General features: G+C 52.9%; 2 protein-coding genes and 1 non-coding gene across 4 annotated transcripts; 2 read left to right on the forward strand and 1 right to left on the reverse strand.

The window, feature by feature from the left end:
* Positions 1-117: 117 nt before the first annotated feature.
* Positions 118-8,174, forward strand: SLC29A2 (solute carrier family 29 member 2). Of its 2 annotated transcripts, XM_010998185.3 has the most exons (12): positions 118-405; positions 656-737; positions 2,153-2,313; positions 2,540-2,679; positions 3,075-3,209; positions 3,839-3,936; positions 4,157-4,241; positions 4,810-4,943; positions 5,201-5,306; positions 5,405-5,490; positions 6,185-6,384; positions 7,069-8,174. In XM_010998185.3, the coding sequence occupies exons 1-12, from the start codon at positions 377-379 to the stop codon at positions 7,178-7,180; spliced, it is 1,368 nt and encodes a 455-aa protein (XP_010996487.1). In that variant the 5' UTR covers positions 118-376; the 3' UTR covers positions 7,181-8,174. The 2 variants fall into 2 exon arrangements, with proteins under 2 accessions (XP_010996487.1, XP_031303813.1); XM_031447953.2 differs by lacking the exon at positions 3,075-3,209.
* Positions 8,175-13,197: 5,023 nt separating this feature from the next.
* On the reverse strand, positions 13,198-13,279 carry TRNAS-GCU (transfer RNA serine (anticodon GCU)). The gene has a single exon. It is a non-coding gene; the product is annotated as a tRNA-Ser (tRNA).
* A 483-nt stretch (positions 13,280-13,762) lies between these two features.
* On the forward strand, positions 13,763-16,030 carry B4GAT1 (beta-1,4-glucuronyltransferase 1). Its single transcript, XM_010998187.3, has 2 exons — positions 13,763-14,922; positions 15,164-16,030. Exons 1-2 carry the CDS (start codon positions 13,867-13,869, stop codon positions 15,353-15,355), a joined length of 1,248 nt encoding a protein of 415 aa, XP_010996489.1. The 5' UTR covers positions 13,763-13,866; the 3' UTR covers positions 15,356-16,030.
* Positions 16,031-16,148: the final 118 nt, after the last annotated feature.

Here is a 16,148-nt window from a genome sequence, read left to right on the forward strand (position 1 = left end):
TCGGACGGCGCGGGGAGCGGGGGGGTCCGAGTACTGCGAGGTCGGGCCGGGGTCCGGCGCGGGAGTGTAGTCTCCGGCCAGGACGCCCGGGTGGGGGTGGGGGGGTGCGACCCTCTGTCCCCGCCCCAGAGGCGGAGCCGAGGTCGGAGCTTGCAGAGCTTGAGAACTGCCGAAACCCGCCCGGGGCTCCGGGCCTGGCTCGCACCCACCCCTACCCGACCGCAGGTTCGCCAACACCTGACCCCCTCCCCTTCCCCTGCCCACTGCTGGCAAAACTCAGCCTCCCAGGTCCCCGGCTGGGCCCAAGGGCGCCGGAGCAGGTGCAGGTGCGGCTTCTCCACCTCTCTTCCATCCGGGCGCATCCCGCCGGGCGGCCATGGCGCGAGGAGACGCCCCGCAGGACAGGCGAGTTGGGGACCAGGTGGGGTGCTTACGGGGATCCGGTGGCCGTGGGTAGCACAGACCCGCTCCCTTTGAGCGCTCCAAAGCTCACAGCAGACCAGATGGAACTACAATTCCCGTCAGCCGCCTCCTTCGGGTGCCTGAGCCCGGGTGATGGGGATTGTAGTCCGCTATCCCGAGGGGCCGGCCTGGGAGGAGGGAGGGCGGCGAAAGCGGGACGTCCTCCGGGTGACCTTCTGACTGATCCTCACAGCTACCACCTGGTCGGGATCAGCTTCTTTATCCTGGGGCTGGGCACCCTCCTACCCTGGAACTTCTTCATCACAGCCATCCCGGTGAGACTCGTGGCTGGAGAGACAGCCACACCGCCACAACCATCATCCGTCTGCTGCAGCTGCCTTTGATTCCTCATTATGCCCGTTTGCTGTTTGTCGGCAGAAGCAGGAAGCCTCAGAGAGGGGAGGTGCCTCTCTCATGGCTAGGAAGACCAAGCTTTCAGGGATGCCCAGATTCTACAGGGACTAGGCCACCAGCTTAGAGGGTCCTGTGGAGCCAGCAAGCCAGCCAGCCGTCTACCTCCCCTGTTGGTCATTATTCCTGGGCTAGTCACTCCAAAAGTGGGTTATCCAAGCCTTTGGTTTTCTTTGAAATAGCATGAATTGCATTCATTCATCCAACAAATAGTTAATGTGAACCTAGTGTTCTTAGCACAGGGGTGCAGGAGGAGACACAGCAGAGGAAGTTTTCATCCTCACATAGCTCACATTCTCTCAAGGGAGGGCAGGCATAGGGGGTTTGTGTTCTCTTTGGGACTGAGTTGTTCGTATATACTCAATGCAACAACTTTCCAGATGCCCCTTCAGTGCCTGGCTCTGTGCTGGGCCCTGGAGACCCAAAGATGAATCAGCCCATGATCTTGAGAGCAAGGTGGGTGCCAAAGAAATATTAATAATGTAACAAGACACATGCCATCCAGGCTGGGAGCAGAGTCCTGTGGGTCCCCAAGGGAAGGAGCAATTCCTTCTGCTTAATAGAAGAGGTGATCTGTAACTCGGGAGAAGGCTAGATAAAGCATTTGTGTTGGGGAGGGGAGTGGTAGGAGTGCGGAGGGCATTCCAGGCAGCCTTGCAAAGGCACAGAGACAAGAGTGTGCTGGCCTTTCAGAGAGGGCCAGAGCTTGGGATGCCCGGAGCTTAGAAGGATGGAGCAGGAAATGGGGCACAAAAGGGAGGCCACAGTCTGATTCTAAAGCGTCCCAAATGCTGTTCCAAAACCCTGGGGCTTTGCCCTGTAGGCAACTGTGGGCAGGGAGGAGGCAGAGGGAGGAGTTAAGCAGAGGCATGGCAGGACGTGTGTTCCAGAGAGAAAGCACTTGGTCAGCACCTAGGCCAGAATCTGGCTTATAGTAGGAGCTCCATAAATATTCTGAAATAGAAGCTGCTGCAGGAGTTGGGGTGGGGGCTGGAACAAGGGCAGGGGAGAGGGGTGATCCAAATACAAAGCAAGGCCCAAGTTGGGGGTTCTTAGGGCTTGGGCTTGGTCTCAGACTTCAGCTGTTCAATCTGATGCACATTCATCGACCTCCGACCATGTGCCAGGTGCTGGGGACAGTACAAGGACAGACGACAGTCCTGCAGAAGTTCACCAAGCAATCCCAAGCATGGGATTAGGCAGAGGGGGAAGGCTGGGGGGGTTCCTGAGGGTAGGCTGTAGGGTGACCCTGTACCCCACTCCCCTGGCATCCTGGCAGTACTTCCAGGGGCGGCTGACGGGGGCCAACAGCACCGCTGAGACCCTGGGCACCAACCACACGAGCCCTGCAGATACCTTCAACTTCAACAACTGGGTGACACTGCTGTCCCAGCTGCCCCTGCTGCTCTTCACGCTCCTCAACTCCTTCCTATACCAGTGGTGAGAAGCCCTGCTCCCTGGGCTCAGTCCCCCGCCATCCCTCTGTCGTCCCTCCCCTGCCACTGCTGAAGCAGCTCCCAGGGCCCAGGGAAGACCTCTCACCCTTCCTCCCCTCCCCCTGCATTGTTCCCAGCCCCCGCTGTCCAGCCCCGGGATGAAATTCTTGCCCACCTCCCCTTGCCTGGCCTGGGCCCAGCAATGCCCACTCTGCCCTCCTTATGAGCAGCATCCCTGAGACGGTGCGGATTCTGGGCAGCCTGCTGGTCATCCTGCTGCTCTTCGCCCTGACGGCAGTGTTGGTAAAGGTGGACATGAGCCCTGGGCTCTTCTTCTCCATCACCATGGCCTCTGTCTGGTTCATCAACTGTGAGCACTGCTGCCCCTACCCACCCCCCTACTCAGCCCCTCAGAGCTTCAGCCTAGACACTTCTTTATAACTGAAAGGCCCAAGGTATCTAAGAAGGGAAGACAGCAGCATTACCTATATTCCTGATGAGAAACTAAGGCCCAGAGGAGAGGAAAAGTCACTTGTCCCAGGCCCCACAGTGACCTAAGAGCAGGCCCCCTGGCCCTTAGCCCCTCAGACCTAGGGCTGCACCTTGGAAGAGGAATGAATGTGGGGTATTACACCAGAGTAGCCAGAGTCTCATGCCTACCCACCCTAGTCCACAGTGCCCTGTGCACCCTGCCGACACCTCCTCTAGGGAGCCCTTGAGGCCTGCCTCATTGAGCAGCAAGCCTCCAATCCTGTCCCTCCGCAGCCTTTGGTGCAGTTCTGCAGGGCAGCCTCTTCGGGCAGCTGGGCACCATGCCTTCCACGTACAGCACCCTCTTCCTCAGCGGCCAGGGCCTGGCTGGGATCTTCGCTGCCCTGGCCATGCTCATGTCCATGGCCAGTGAGTAGACTTGGGTGGCTGGAGGGCAGGGGTGCCTCTGGGATTCTGGGGAGCAGAGAGAGTGTGCCAAGAGTGAGATGCCTTGGGCTCTGGTGGAGACAGAGCTGATGAGGTAATGGGGGAGCTGGGGATGGAGTTTGGGGGTGGGGAGTTGAGCTCTTGAGTTCTACCTTGAGAGAATGACTGGGGCAGGATTCCTGAGGCCAGTACTGGCATGTGGCAGTAGGTTGGGTGAGGGAAGTGGAGACAGGTTTGGGATTCAGATAGACTGGTGTTTGAATCCCAGTTCCACCGCTCCCTAGCCATGGGCATCAGACAAGGCACTTACCTGTGTCAGTTTCCCCACCTAAATGATTATTATAGCTCTGTCCTCAGACAGTAAAGAACATTCAGTAATAATGAGCACATAGTAGGTGCTCAACAAAAATGACACCGAGAGAAGAGTGAGAGAAGTGAAGAGCTGGGCTGAGGCCCCCTGTACAAGAGTTCTGAGTTTGTCAGTGGGAGGAGTGGAAAAGGCCAGGAGGTGAATCTGAGACATGCACAAAGTGAAGGAGGACAAGAGTTGTAAGCCCTGTGGGAGCCAGTGGACCAACCACCTCCGTTCTGCAGCTGAAGTTTCTATACAGGTGGCGTGGATGCCCAGACCTCCGCCCTGGGGTACTTCATCACGCCCTGTGTGGGCATCCTCATGTCCATCGTGTGTTACCTGAGCCTGCCCCACCTGGTGAGCCTGGTATTGGGCTCAGGCCCACTTCAGAGCATCACAGATACAGCCCTGAGTCTGAGGCCCTGAGAGAGGCCAAAGGAGGCAGAGGGGACCTGGGCCCCATCCTGATCCCCAAAGGACTCAGCCACTGGGGGACCCCAGCCTCTAAGCCAACAGGGTGGGGCGGGATCCAGACATCACAGCCAAGCCAGGCAGGGACAACGCTTTCATTCTGCAGAAGTTTGCCCGCTACTACCTGGCCAAGAAACCATCACAGGCGCAGGGTCAGGAGCTGGAGACCAAAGCAGAGCTCCTCCAGTCTGGTAAGCCTGGGACCCTGCTGGGGAGGTGGGAGAACCAGAGGAGACTAGAGCCACCTCCACAGAGAAGCCTTTCCCCTCTGTCCCCAGCTAGAACCCTCATCCCTAGTAGCCTTGTATGAATAGAGGCAGAAGACCATGAAGTAAAGTCAGTGAGACTGAAGTCATCCCTGTTGCCCTTTAGACCTCATCTTCCTCCTCTATAAAATGGGAGGCAGTAGAGCTTCGGGCATGAAAATTCTAGATCCAAGTGCATCTGAGTTTGAATCCTAGTTTCATAACATCCAAGCTGTGTGACCTTAGTCAAGTAACATAGCCCCTCTGAGCCTCAGTTTCTTTATGTGTAAAGCAATGGCAGTGAGACAATCCATGTAAGGTGCCTAACTCTGCCTGGCACACATGTGTGCTTACTAAACAGCAGCCAGGCATATTTCCTTTGCTCATTCTCTTTGCCTGCACCCCGGGCTAGTGGAGGGTCACTTGTTTGAATCGCTGGGAATTTCCTTCCATCAGGTCTGGTTGTCACAGGCATGGCTCACAGGCATAACCCTGCCCTCCTCTCCTGCCCCAGATGAGAACGGGATTCCCAACAGCCCCCAGAAGGCAGCCCTGACCCTGGACCTTGACCCTGAGAAGGAGCCAGAGATGGAGCCAGAGGAACCCCAGAAGCCAGGGAAACCTTCAGTGTTCCTTGTCTTCCGGAAGGTTTGGCTTGGCTATAGCCCCCGGCCACCATCCCTAGGGAAGAGAAGGCTGCTCTCTCCAGCCTTCCCCAGAGGGTCCTAGGATGGACTGGGGCCTTTGTACTCACCCCAAGGTGACAGGGTCATGGTGAGTCAGGGACATGCTGGGCCAGGCCCCAATGTCCTGCTCCTGGGCCAGGGCTTGGGCGGGAGGGTTGGGGCTGCATGTGGGGCTCCGGGTCTGTTCTATCCACTCACACCCCTGCGTCTGGCTCCCAGATCTGGCTGACGGCGCTGTGCCTTGTGTTGGTCTTCACAGTCACCCTGTCCGTCTTCCCCGCCATCACAGCCATGGTGACCAGCTCCACCAGTCCTGGGAAATGGAGTGAGTGCTGGGAAGCAGAAGAGGACAGGGCATTGGGAGTGAAGGGGTAGAGACGGAAGAGGGGAGTCGGACCGGGATGAGCCTTCTCCCTCTTCCAGGTCAGTTCTTCAACCCCATCTGCTGTTTCCTTCTCTTCAACATCATGGACTGTCTGGGACGGAGCCTGACCTCTTACTTCCTGTGGGTGAGCACATCTCGGCTGGAGTCATCTGACAGTTTTAGGAAGCAGCTGGGGATCAGAGGGTGTGAGTGCACAGAAAGGCGATATCCCAACAGTCCACCTGCTCTGGGTCAGGCATCGGGACGCCAGCCAGTTGGCGGTGAGCACCTGTACCCTGGAGATACACAGCCAGGGCTTTCACTGTGAACTCCTTGAAAGCAGAAGCCATGTCCAATTGACCATGTTCTTGTCAAGCCATGTCCATGTTCCCAGCATCCAGCTGAGGACCAGACTCTCAGTGCTTAGAGACTATTTCCACGCCATGTGAGAGGTTGGACAAGGTTCCTAGTATTTGGATTGCTTGTAGCCAAGATGCTGCTTCTTTAAACGAAGTCTTCCAAAGACACACAACAAATAAAGTAGATCAAAGAGGAGCTGCTCTGATCCACGCTAGGACAGGGCCTGGATGCCAACTTCCAATCCCATTCAGCCACCTCACTGGCCCCAAAGGAGTCTTTGGAATCCCCAGGGGTGCTCAGAGTAGCTGAGTTTGAAAACCAGAGATGCTCTTCCATGTCTGCCACGGAGAGCACCAGCTGGAGCTCAGGAGAGGCTGAGGCCAGCCCCAGGCAGGTCAGGGGAAGTGATAGTTGAGTCTGTCTGGGGTGCTCTGGAGCAGAGACCACGGGACTGCCCTCACCCCTACCTTCTGCCACAGCCAGACGAGGACAGCCGGCTGCTGCCCCTGCTGGTCTGCCTCCGCATCCTGTTCGTGCCACTCTTCATGCTGTGCCACGTGCCTGAGAGGTCTCGGCTGCCCATCCTCTTCCCACAGGACGCCTACTTCATCACGTTCATGCTGCTTTTTGCTGTTTCAAATGGTTACCTGGTGTCCCTCACCATGTGCCTGGCGCCCAGGTCTGGAGGTTGGGGAGGTGGAGGGAGGGCCTGGGAGTGGGGAGGCGGGCTTGCTCTTTGAGACGGGCAGCCTGCAAGAGTTAGGCTTCTGGCCAGCCCAGCCCAGGCCTCACTGGTCCCAGCTGTCAAGTCAGGCCTTAACCGCTGAGCCAGCCCCAGGCCAGGAGCTGGGGAGAGGAGGACTTGGCGGGTGAGGTGCCTGCCTAGTATAGTAGCCCAGGCACTGGTTCTGGGGCCTCCTCTCTGGCCCTGGTTTCCTCATCTGTGAAATAAATAGGTTGGATTATCATCCCTTAGGGCCCAGCTACTCTCAAAATTCTCAGTTGCAGGGGAGCTAAGGTCTTGATCAAAAGCAGAGTTCCTGGGCCATTTCCTCTCAGGACAAAGGAGTTGAGAATCCAGGCAGAGTAGAAGTGACAGAGAGGACCAGGTTGGGGACATTTTGTCAGGAGGGAAGACAAGAGCATTTAGACCCTAGGGGCATGAGAGATGTCCTTGCCCAGTGGCCTCATTTTACAGATCAGGAAACTGGAGTCCAGAGAGAAGGGCCTAATCATAGAGACTCAGAGGTTGGGCCAGCCCAGACTGGAACTCAGGCGTCTTGTTGTAAGGGCAGAGGCCACAGGGGCTGGGTCCAGGTTTGGCACCACATTTTCTAAGAGTTCCTACTCCTGTGTGTTCTAGGCAGGTGCTGCCACACGAGAGGGAGGTAGCCGGCACCCTCATGACCTTCTTCCTGGCCCTGGGGCTCTCCTGTGGAGCCTCCCTCTCCTTCCTCTTCAAGGCGCTGCTCTGAAGTGCTCCATCCAGGGCTCTCCCAGCATCTCTCTTCGGAAATGAGACCCAGCACGAGGGGATGGCAGGCGGGGCTCAGGACTCTGCCAAGCTGGGCCCCTTGGTCTTGGAGTACCAGGAGGAGGCGAGCGCTGCTCTCCTTCCTGGGCCAGTGGCCACTTGGGTTGCTGCAAGGAAGAATTCACCACCTGTCATTCCAACCCTCATCCAAGAGAGGAGCTGGCGCAGAGGCAGACTATCAAGATGCACATAAGACCTCACTGAAAGTGTGATGATCAGGAAAGAGAGGGCTGAGGACAATGACCCTCCCTTCCCACCAGGAGTGTATTTGTTAATCAGCAGAAATGCACTTGCTAATCACCAGGGCTCAGAGGCTGCAGGTGGGGCCTTGACAATGGAGTGGCTGGTGTGGCCCTGACAATGGAGTGGCTGGTGTGGCCCCAGCTTCGGGTTCAGAATGGGAGTGGGGCTTGCCCAGGGCAGGAGCTCCTCTTCTCTCCAGGCCTCAGCCACCCCATGGTCTCGGACCCCAGAACAGAAGATCCCAGGGAAGTTGAGGGGACCAGGGAGAAGGAACAGGAGTAACAGTGTTGTTATCGCCAACACTGACTGTGTCTACCCCCCAAGCCCCGCTGGGCCTGGGTCCCAGAACTGCAGTTAGCCTGCATGTGTGTACAGCACTTTACAGTTTGCAAAGCTCTTCCACACCGTCTCTCACTGAAGCCACATTGAGGCCCTTGGAGGGAGCCGGGCAGGGATTGGGCTCCCCTTTGTACAGGTGAGGAAACTGAGTCCCAGGGGGAAGTGACTGGTTCTTGGCAGAGCCAGGACCCAGCCCCCACCTCCCTGTAGGTGCTGTTCTTCCTGCCCACTGCCTGCTTCTCTTTCCTCAAGGGGCTCAAGGCGAGAATCCCAAGCACTTCCTCCACCTTGTTGCTTGTTTTCCCCTCTGACCCTGTTCTTGGGTCTAATAACAACGTTCTTCATTTGTACAATGAACTCACTGAGTCTTTATTTCCGAAGTGCTTTCATCTCTATTGGCTTTGATGAGCTGGAGGGGGTGGGGGTGGGGGTGGTTGTACCCATTTGACAAATGGGATGACCGAGACCCTGAGAGGGGCAGGAATTCATGGGTACCTCTGTGTTGGGCCCTCTCAACCACATGATAGCCAAGGGGGACTGGCTTGCCAGGAGCTCTGTGCTCCTGGGCGAAGTGCCTGGCCATGTGAATGACTATTGCTCTCTCCTGCCACTGGTGTCTTCTGCCTTCCCAGGCTCCCCCTTCTCAGAAATGGAGCTGCAGAGAGATGCAAATTTTTCAGAAGGATGGAGGAAAGGACTGCTTCACGACACACCTGTGCTACCCCACCGAGCCCACAGAAAGGCAGGGGGTTTTGAGGCTATAGGCACCAGCCTTTCTGCCCACTTGCCCTCCTGCCTCCCGTGACCATTCACTGAGCAGCTATTACACACCAGGCACTAAGCCAGCACAAGGCCCCTGCTTAGGAGCCAGAGGCTGCTTTGCTGCCAAAGAGGAAAATGAGGCAAGATATGACCTTAGTAGCTGGATAAAGCCAATAAAGCCAAAGGACCAACCCCAAGTGAGGATTCATTGCTTCAAATATTATTCACTGTGGCCGGTCTGGTGACCCTGAAACAAAGGAGCTGTGGTCCGTGCTCCCAAGGCCATGGGAAGCAGAATGTAACTTGTGATGAAGATTGTGAGGGCCCTGCAGAAGTGTGTTATCTAAGACTCCAGAAGAGGGGGCCATTGACCTCACTGTGAAGTCAGGGTAGTCATCCCTGAGGAGGTGTCCTCTGAGCTGGGCCTTGAGAGATGACTATGAGTTTGCTGGATTGAGGTGGGGGCGGGGCATCCCAGGCAGAGGTACCAGAGAATGTGGAAGATATGGACATGAAATATTCACAGAAAAGTGGGGACTTCTGGCAGCAGGGGCAGGGGTGGGGAGGAGAAGGGGAGAGGATGAGGCTGGGCAGTGGGCTGTGGACAGATGATGAAGGGCCTTAGGGTTGAGGCCTAACCAGGGGATTAGAAAGAACAGGAGGCAGGCAGGAGACAAGAAGGTGGCTGCCTCTACAGAGGCCATTTAACTTGGTGGGTAAGTGCATGTGCACTGTCCCAGGCTCTTTCATTCACAAGCATTGGGAATTGGGAGGCCTGGAGCCTGGAGTCCTGGAGAAAGGGCTGGAGTACAGAATGACATTTACTAAATGGTGCTTGTAGTCCTGGGAGTATCTTGTGCAGAACACTAGGCCTAGCTGCACCCTTTGACTGGGACTGGTGGGGGCAGGACCCCAATACATCCATGGCCCCTTCTTCTCTACCTTCAGAGACTGTTGTCCGTTATACCTGAAAGCTCCCTAGACCTGCCAGACCTACCCTCGCAGGCCAGGCAACAGTCCCAGGGAACCCACTGGTGCTGGTCCACAGTCATCTGGAGTAAGCCCAGTTTCGGCTGAGCAGCGAAGGATGGGCCCAGAAAGAGGATACTCACCCCTCAGAAGTTCTTGTGATGTCACAACCTGGAATTCCTTCTTTCCATCCTCCTTCCAGGTACATCCAGCCCAACTTTCCCATCAGATAAGGATGCAACTGGTTTTTGATGTTGGAAACAAATGGTTGGTCTGATGGGCTACACTCACTCATCCCTCTCCTGATGCCCAGCCCCCCCGGCCACTGCCACCTCCCCAGCCTGACACAGCTCTGCCAGCAGGCCCAGGTTCCCTCAGAAGCAGCCAATTTCCATGAGCAAACATTTGGAGAGGTCTCTGTGTAGGGCACTGAGATGGATTTGGTGGAGGGACACAAACGTTGGAAGGCCAGTCCTTATCCTCAAGCAGCACACTCTTTTATGAGGAGGATACTTCCTGGTTTGTAAATTGATTTGGCTCTAAAACTCAAAAAGATTAAAAGTCAGAGATTGTCAGAATGGATTCAAAAATGATTCAACTTTATGGTATTTACAAGAAATTCAACATTATAAAATTAACATTATAAATCAACTACACTTCAATAAAAATTTTTTTAAAAGATTAAAATCACACAAAGTATCTTTTTCAATCATAGTAAAACAAAACTAGAAACCTATAATTGAAGAAAAATTGGAAACCTCACAAATATGTGGAAATTAAGTAACTAATGGGTAGAAAAATAAATTAAAAAAGAAACTAGAAAACGCTTTGAGACAAATGGAAATGAGAATAACATACTAAAATTCATGGATGCAGCGAGAGCTGTGCTGAGAGGAAACTTGTAGTTGTAAATGCCTATGTTAAAAAGGAAGAAGGATCTCAAACCAATAAACTAACTTTGTATCTTAAGGATCTAGAAAAAGAAGAGCAAATTAAACCCAAAACTAGCAGAAGGAAGGAAATGATAAAATATTAGTGTGGCGATAAACAAAATGGGGGACAGAAAAAAAAATAAGAGAAAATCAATGAAACCAAAAGTTGGTCCTTTGAACCTAGAGATTATCATATTATGTGAAGTAAGTCAGACAAAGACAAATATCATATATCATTTATATGTGGGATCTTTAAAAAATGATACAAATGAGCTTATTTACAAAACAGAAATAGACTCACAGACATAGAAAACAAATTATGGTAACCAAAGGGGAAGAGGCGGGAGGGATATATTAGGAGTTTGGGATTAGCAGATACAAACTACTATATATAAAATAGATAAACAATAAGGCACAAGGAACTATATTCAATATCTTACAATAACCTATAATGAAAAAGAATATGAAGACGAATACATATATGTATAATTGAATCACTATGCTGTACCCCAGAAACTAACACAACATTGTAAATCAACTACGCTTCAATTTAAAAAAACAACAGCACACCCTCCAAGCTCCTGAGGGCAAAACTCTCCTCCTGACGAGGAGCCAAGAGAAGCATTTTCATTTTGTTTAACTTTGGTCCCAGAAGATCTATACAACTTAGGAAAAAAAAAATGCTGGTCCTTTAAAACAATCAATAAAATTGACATACCTTTAACTAGATGAAGAAAAAAAGAGAGAAGACTTTAAAACTACCAAAGTCAGAAATGAAAGGGGGCCATTACCATTGACTATACAAAAATAAAAAGGATTATAAGAGAATACTATGAACAACTCTACACCAACAAATGAGAAACCTAGATAAAATGGACAAATTCCTAGAAACACGCAAACTACCAATAGTGACTGAAAAAGAAACAGGAACTCTAAATACATCTATAACAAGGAATGAGATTGAAACAGTAATCAAAAACCTCCCCAAAAAGGAAATTCCAGGACCAGATGACCTCACAGGCGAATTCTACCAATCATTTAAAGAACTAACACCAATCCTCAAACGTTTCAAAAAATACAGGAGGCGAGAACACTTTTCTAACTCATTCTATGTGACCAGCGTTATGGGGATGCCAAAGCCAGAAAAAGACATCACAAGAAAACTACAATATCCCTTATGAGTATAGATGCAAAATTCCTCAACAAAATACTAGCAGACTGAACCCAGCAATATATTAAGAGAATTTTACATCATGACTAAGCGGGATTTACTCTAGAATGCAAGGCGGTTCAACATACAAAAACCAACCACTGTAACATGCCACATTAATGAAAAGAAGAGGGAAAACCACATGATGATCTCAACTGATGCAGAAAAAAGCATCTGACAAAATCCAACACCCTTTTAAGATAGAAAACCCTCAACAAACAAGGAATAAATGGGAATTTCCTCAACCTGATAAAGTGTGTTTATGAAAAATCCACAACTAACATTACGCTTAGTGGTAAAAGACTAAAAGCCTTCCTCCTAAGAGCAAGAAAAGGACAAGGATGCCTGCTTTTACCATTTCATCTATTCAACTTTGTACTTGAAGTCCTAGCCAGAGCAACTTGGCAAGAAAGAGAAATAAAAGGCATTCAAATTGAAAAGGAAGAAGTAAAACTATTCAGAATCACAAATGATATACACATATGCAGAAAATCCTGAAGAATAGACACACACACACACAGAGCTAATAAATGAATTCAGCAAAGTTGCAGGATTCAAGAATAACACATAAAATTCAGTTTTATTTTTGTACATACAGATTTGACACCAATTCTGAAGTGTGTGTGTTTTTTCCCCACACCAGTAAGTCTACAATACAGCTCAATTCTGACACTACCTGGAGACAGCATCAGATTCCACAGCTGGGGAAGCAAAATACAGGTCTCCTGGTCACTCTTCAACTCAACCACCTCAGTACGCTGTTGCCTGTAGGGGTACCCAACAAACACCTTATCCTGACATCCGAAGTCCTCTCCAAAGCACCTTCCCGAGATTCACAGCATTCGAACAGTTATTACAGATGGAAGTACCTGCTCTTCCCGGCAGCCACTCCTCTTTTAGAGTCCATGAATCAGTCATTCCACAAACACATTAAGCACGTTCTGTGTACGTTGGCTGGTGTTAAGATATTCGGGGCCTTCTGCTTGTGTGTGTCTGTGTGTGTGTGTTAGGGAGGCAGAGGAGTGGATACATACAAGGTCTCTGCCCAGGGAGAAGTGCTGGAGGGAGGGGAATCAGTGAGTTTAATAGATAAAATAAAACAGATGTAATATTTAAATAATCAGACATCACTATCACCACCACCACCAAGTTCCCCTACTTTAGGCAGGGAGGGCGGCTCCCCCAGGGGGTCTTGTCTAATTCCTGCAGACAATCAGCTCCCAATTTGGCTTTGGCCAGAATTTCGGTTCTGGTCTTTAGGTTGCCCCGAACCCTGGATCCTCGTTCTAGGGAGAAGGAAAAACACACTCCGAACTTTGTCCAGAAGGTTCGGTTCAGATACCTGTGGTATGAAATGGTCAGAGATGCGCGTTGAACAAAGACGGAAGAGAAGCCCAGTCTGGGCCGAATTGTGTCACGCAGGCTGTTCAGTTCTCCTCAACCCGTCGCTTCAGACAAGAGGGACGCGGAAAATGAAGAATCACGCCCAGTGTAAAACACGGCCGACGAGGATGGGATTCGAACCCACGCGTGCAAAGCACAATGGATTAGCAGTCCATCGCCTTAACCACTCGGCCACCTCGTCCCACGTAGAACCTATGCCTTCCATACTCCCCTATCTCTTATTTCCCCACCTTCCGGGACACTTTACGCCCACTCCTCGGTACAGACCAGGTAAGACCTAGAGAAGGAAGAGACCGCGGAAAGAAAGAGGCTTTTCGTGTTCCTTTCCTGCCTGTCACTGCCGAGAACCCGAGCGATCCTTCACCACACTGCAGCCGAGCTCTGCCACAGTTTCCCCTCTCTAAGTTGGGGGCGAGAGCGCTGGGCTTTCAGGACACGCTTGGTCCAGGAAGTCGCGCGCTGACATGGAGGGAGGGGGTGCATGTCCCTGGGAACCAGGCTGGCCGGCGGCGCGGCAGCGGGCAGTTTTCAGCGTTTGCAAAGCGCGCGGTGCAGTCGGAGAGTGTAGTAGCTCCTCCTCGAGAGCAGGGGGCGAGCTGGCACTCCCTAGGCCCGCGCGAGCTGGCGGGTGGGCGGGGCTGCGTGCTGGACTCGGCTCGCCTCGGCTCGCTTCGGCCGCGCTCGGCTGGCTGCGGTAAATCCGGGCTTGCGGCTGCTGATAGTCTGCGGCCGGGTGGTCCCTGCTGCGCATCCTGAGCCCCGAGAGCCATGCAGATGTCCTACGCCATCCGATGCGCCTTCTACCAGCTGCTGCTGGCCGCACTAATGCTGGTGGCGATGCTACAGCTGCTCTACCTGTCGCTGCTCTCCGGAATGCACGGACAGGACGAGCAAGACCAATATTTCGAGTTCTTCCCCCCGTCTCCGCGGTCGGTGGATCAAGTCAAGGCGCAGCTCCGCACCGCGCTGGCCTCCGGCGGCGTCCTGGACGCTAGCGGCGACTACCGCGTCTACAGGGGCCTACTGAAGACCACCATGGACCCCAACGATGTGATCCTGGCCACTCACGCCAGTGTGGACAACCTGCTGCACCTGTCAGGCCTGTTGGAGCGCTGGGAGGGCCCCCTATCTGTGTCGGTGTTTGCGGCCACCAAAGAGGAGGCGCAGCTGGCCACGGTGCTGACCTATGCACTGAGCAGCCACTGCCCCGATATGCGCGCCAGGGTCGCCATGCACCTTGTGTGCCCCTCGCGCTATGAGGCCGCCGTGCCTGACCCCCGGGAGCCAGGGGAGTTTGCCCTGTTGCGGTCCTGCCAGGAGGTCTTTGACAAGCTAGCCAGGGTAGCCCAGCCCGGGGTCAATTACGCGCTGGGTACCAATGTCTCCTACCCCAATAACCTGCTGAGGAATCTGGCTCGTGAGGGAGCCAACTATGCCCTGGTGATCGACGTGGACATGGTGCCTAGCGAGGGGCTGTGGAGAAGCCTGCGGGAAATGCTGGATCAGAGCAAGCAGTGGGCGGGCACAGCCCTGGTGGTGCCTGCCTTCGAGATCCGTCGAGCCCGTCGCATGCCCACCAACAAAAACGAGCTGCTGCAGCTCTACCAGGTGGGCGAGGTGCGGCCCTTCTATTATGGGCTGTGTACACCTTGCCAGGCGCCCACCAACTACTCCCGCTGGGTCAACCTGCCTGAAGAGACCTTGCTGAGGCCGTCCTACGTAGTCCCCTGGCAAGACCCCTGGGAGCCATTCTACGTGGCAGGAGGCAAGGTGCCCACCTTCGACGAGCGCTTTCGGCAGTATGGCTTCAATCGCATCAGCCAGGTGCTCATAAGGGAGAGGGCAGGAGAAATGGGACAAGAAAGATAGTGGAGTCAGGGAGCTATGAGTGGCCCTGGATGGAAAGGAGGCAATAAGGCAGGAGGGATCATAGTTTAGGAGGTGGTTGGATGGTTGGAAGATCCAGGATGCCTCCAGAGGAATGGGGATGCTGGAGTGAGCAGTGATGTCAGTCTCTGCCCTGGGAATGTCTTCAAACTTTGCTGACCTGTCTCTCCCTCTACAGGCCTGTGAGCTGCACGTGGCCGGATTCGATTTTGAGGTGCTGAACGAAGGTTTCCTGGTTCATAAGGGCTTCAAAGAAGCTTTGAAATTCCATCCCCAAAAGGAGGCTGAAAATCAGCACAATAAGATCCTTTACCGTCAGTTCAAACAGGAGTTGAAGGCCAAGTACCCTGACTCCCCACGTCACTGCTGAGCCTTTCCCTCCCCTAGTCTGAGAAGTCTCAGCCTCCTCCCTCCTTAGGCCTCCCCTCAGGCCTGACTTGGGTAAGAAATGTCACTCCACTTTACAGTGGTAGCTGTGGTGTTTGAACACTGGACTTGAATATGGGGTGCTGGGATCAAGCTTAACCACTAGCTTAACCACTAACTAGCTGTGTGGCCTTGAGCAAATCCTGTTCTCTCTCTGAGCCTCAGTTACCCCGTCTGTAAAAGGGAGGTGAGAATACCTACCTCACAGAACTGTTGGGAGGCTCAGATGAGATGCTATATGTGAAAACATTCTGTAAGCTTCGTACAAATGTGAAGTATTATTAATATTATTACAGTATTATTGTTGTTATTATTGTTATTATTATTAACAATTTTGGGTGGGCTACAGGAGAGCACAAAGTATGAATGGGGCACAGCTGAGAATTCTGAGTACTTAACAAAATGGACTTTTTGTAAAGATATCAGATAAGGACGTTGAATTTAGTTCTTAGCTTTGGGACGGGAACCTAAACTTCCTGGTTGTCTTAGGCCTCCTCGGGGAGAAAGGAAGGGTCTGCAGTTTCTGTGCGTGATAGTCTGAGATGTGTACCCTTGAATAGGCTGGGCTGGGTAATTTGCCTACCGATTACAATGTGTAATAAATGAGTTTTCACACCTATAGCTGGCTCCATTACTCTCCTGAAGCAGGCAGGGAGGGGGACGGGTTGCGGGTTCGCCCCTTTCACGCTGCGGGGAGGCGGCTGCAAACAGGCGCGCGGGCTGCAAAACAAGGAAAA

The sequence above is a fragment of the Camelus dromedarius genome, chromosome 12 (genome assembly GCF_036321535.1).
Source record: "Camelus dromedarius isolate mCamDro1 chromosome 12, mCamDro1.pat, whole genome shotgun sequence".
In the NCBI taxonomy this organism is placed as follows: domain Eukaryota; kingdom Metazoa; phylum Chordata; class Mammalia; order Artiodactyla; family Camelidae; genus Camelus; species Camelus dromedarius.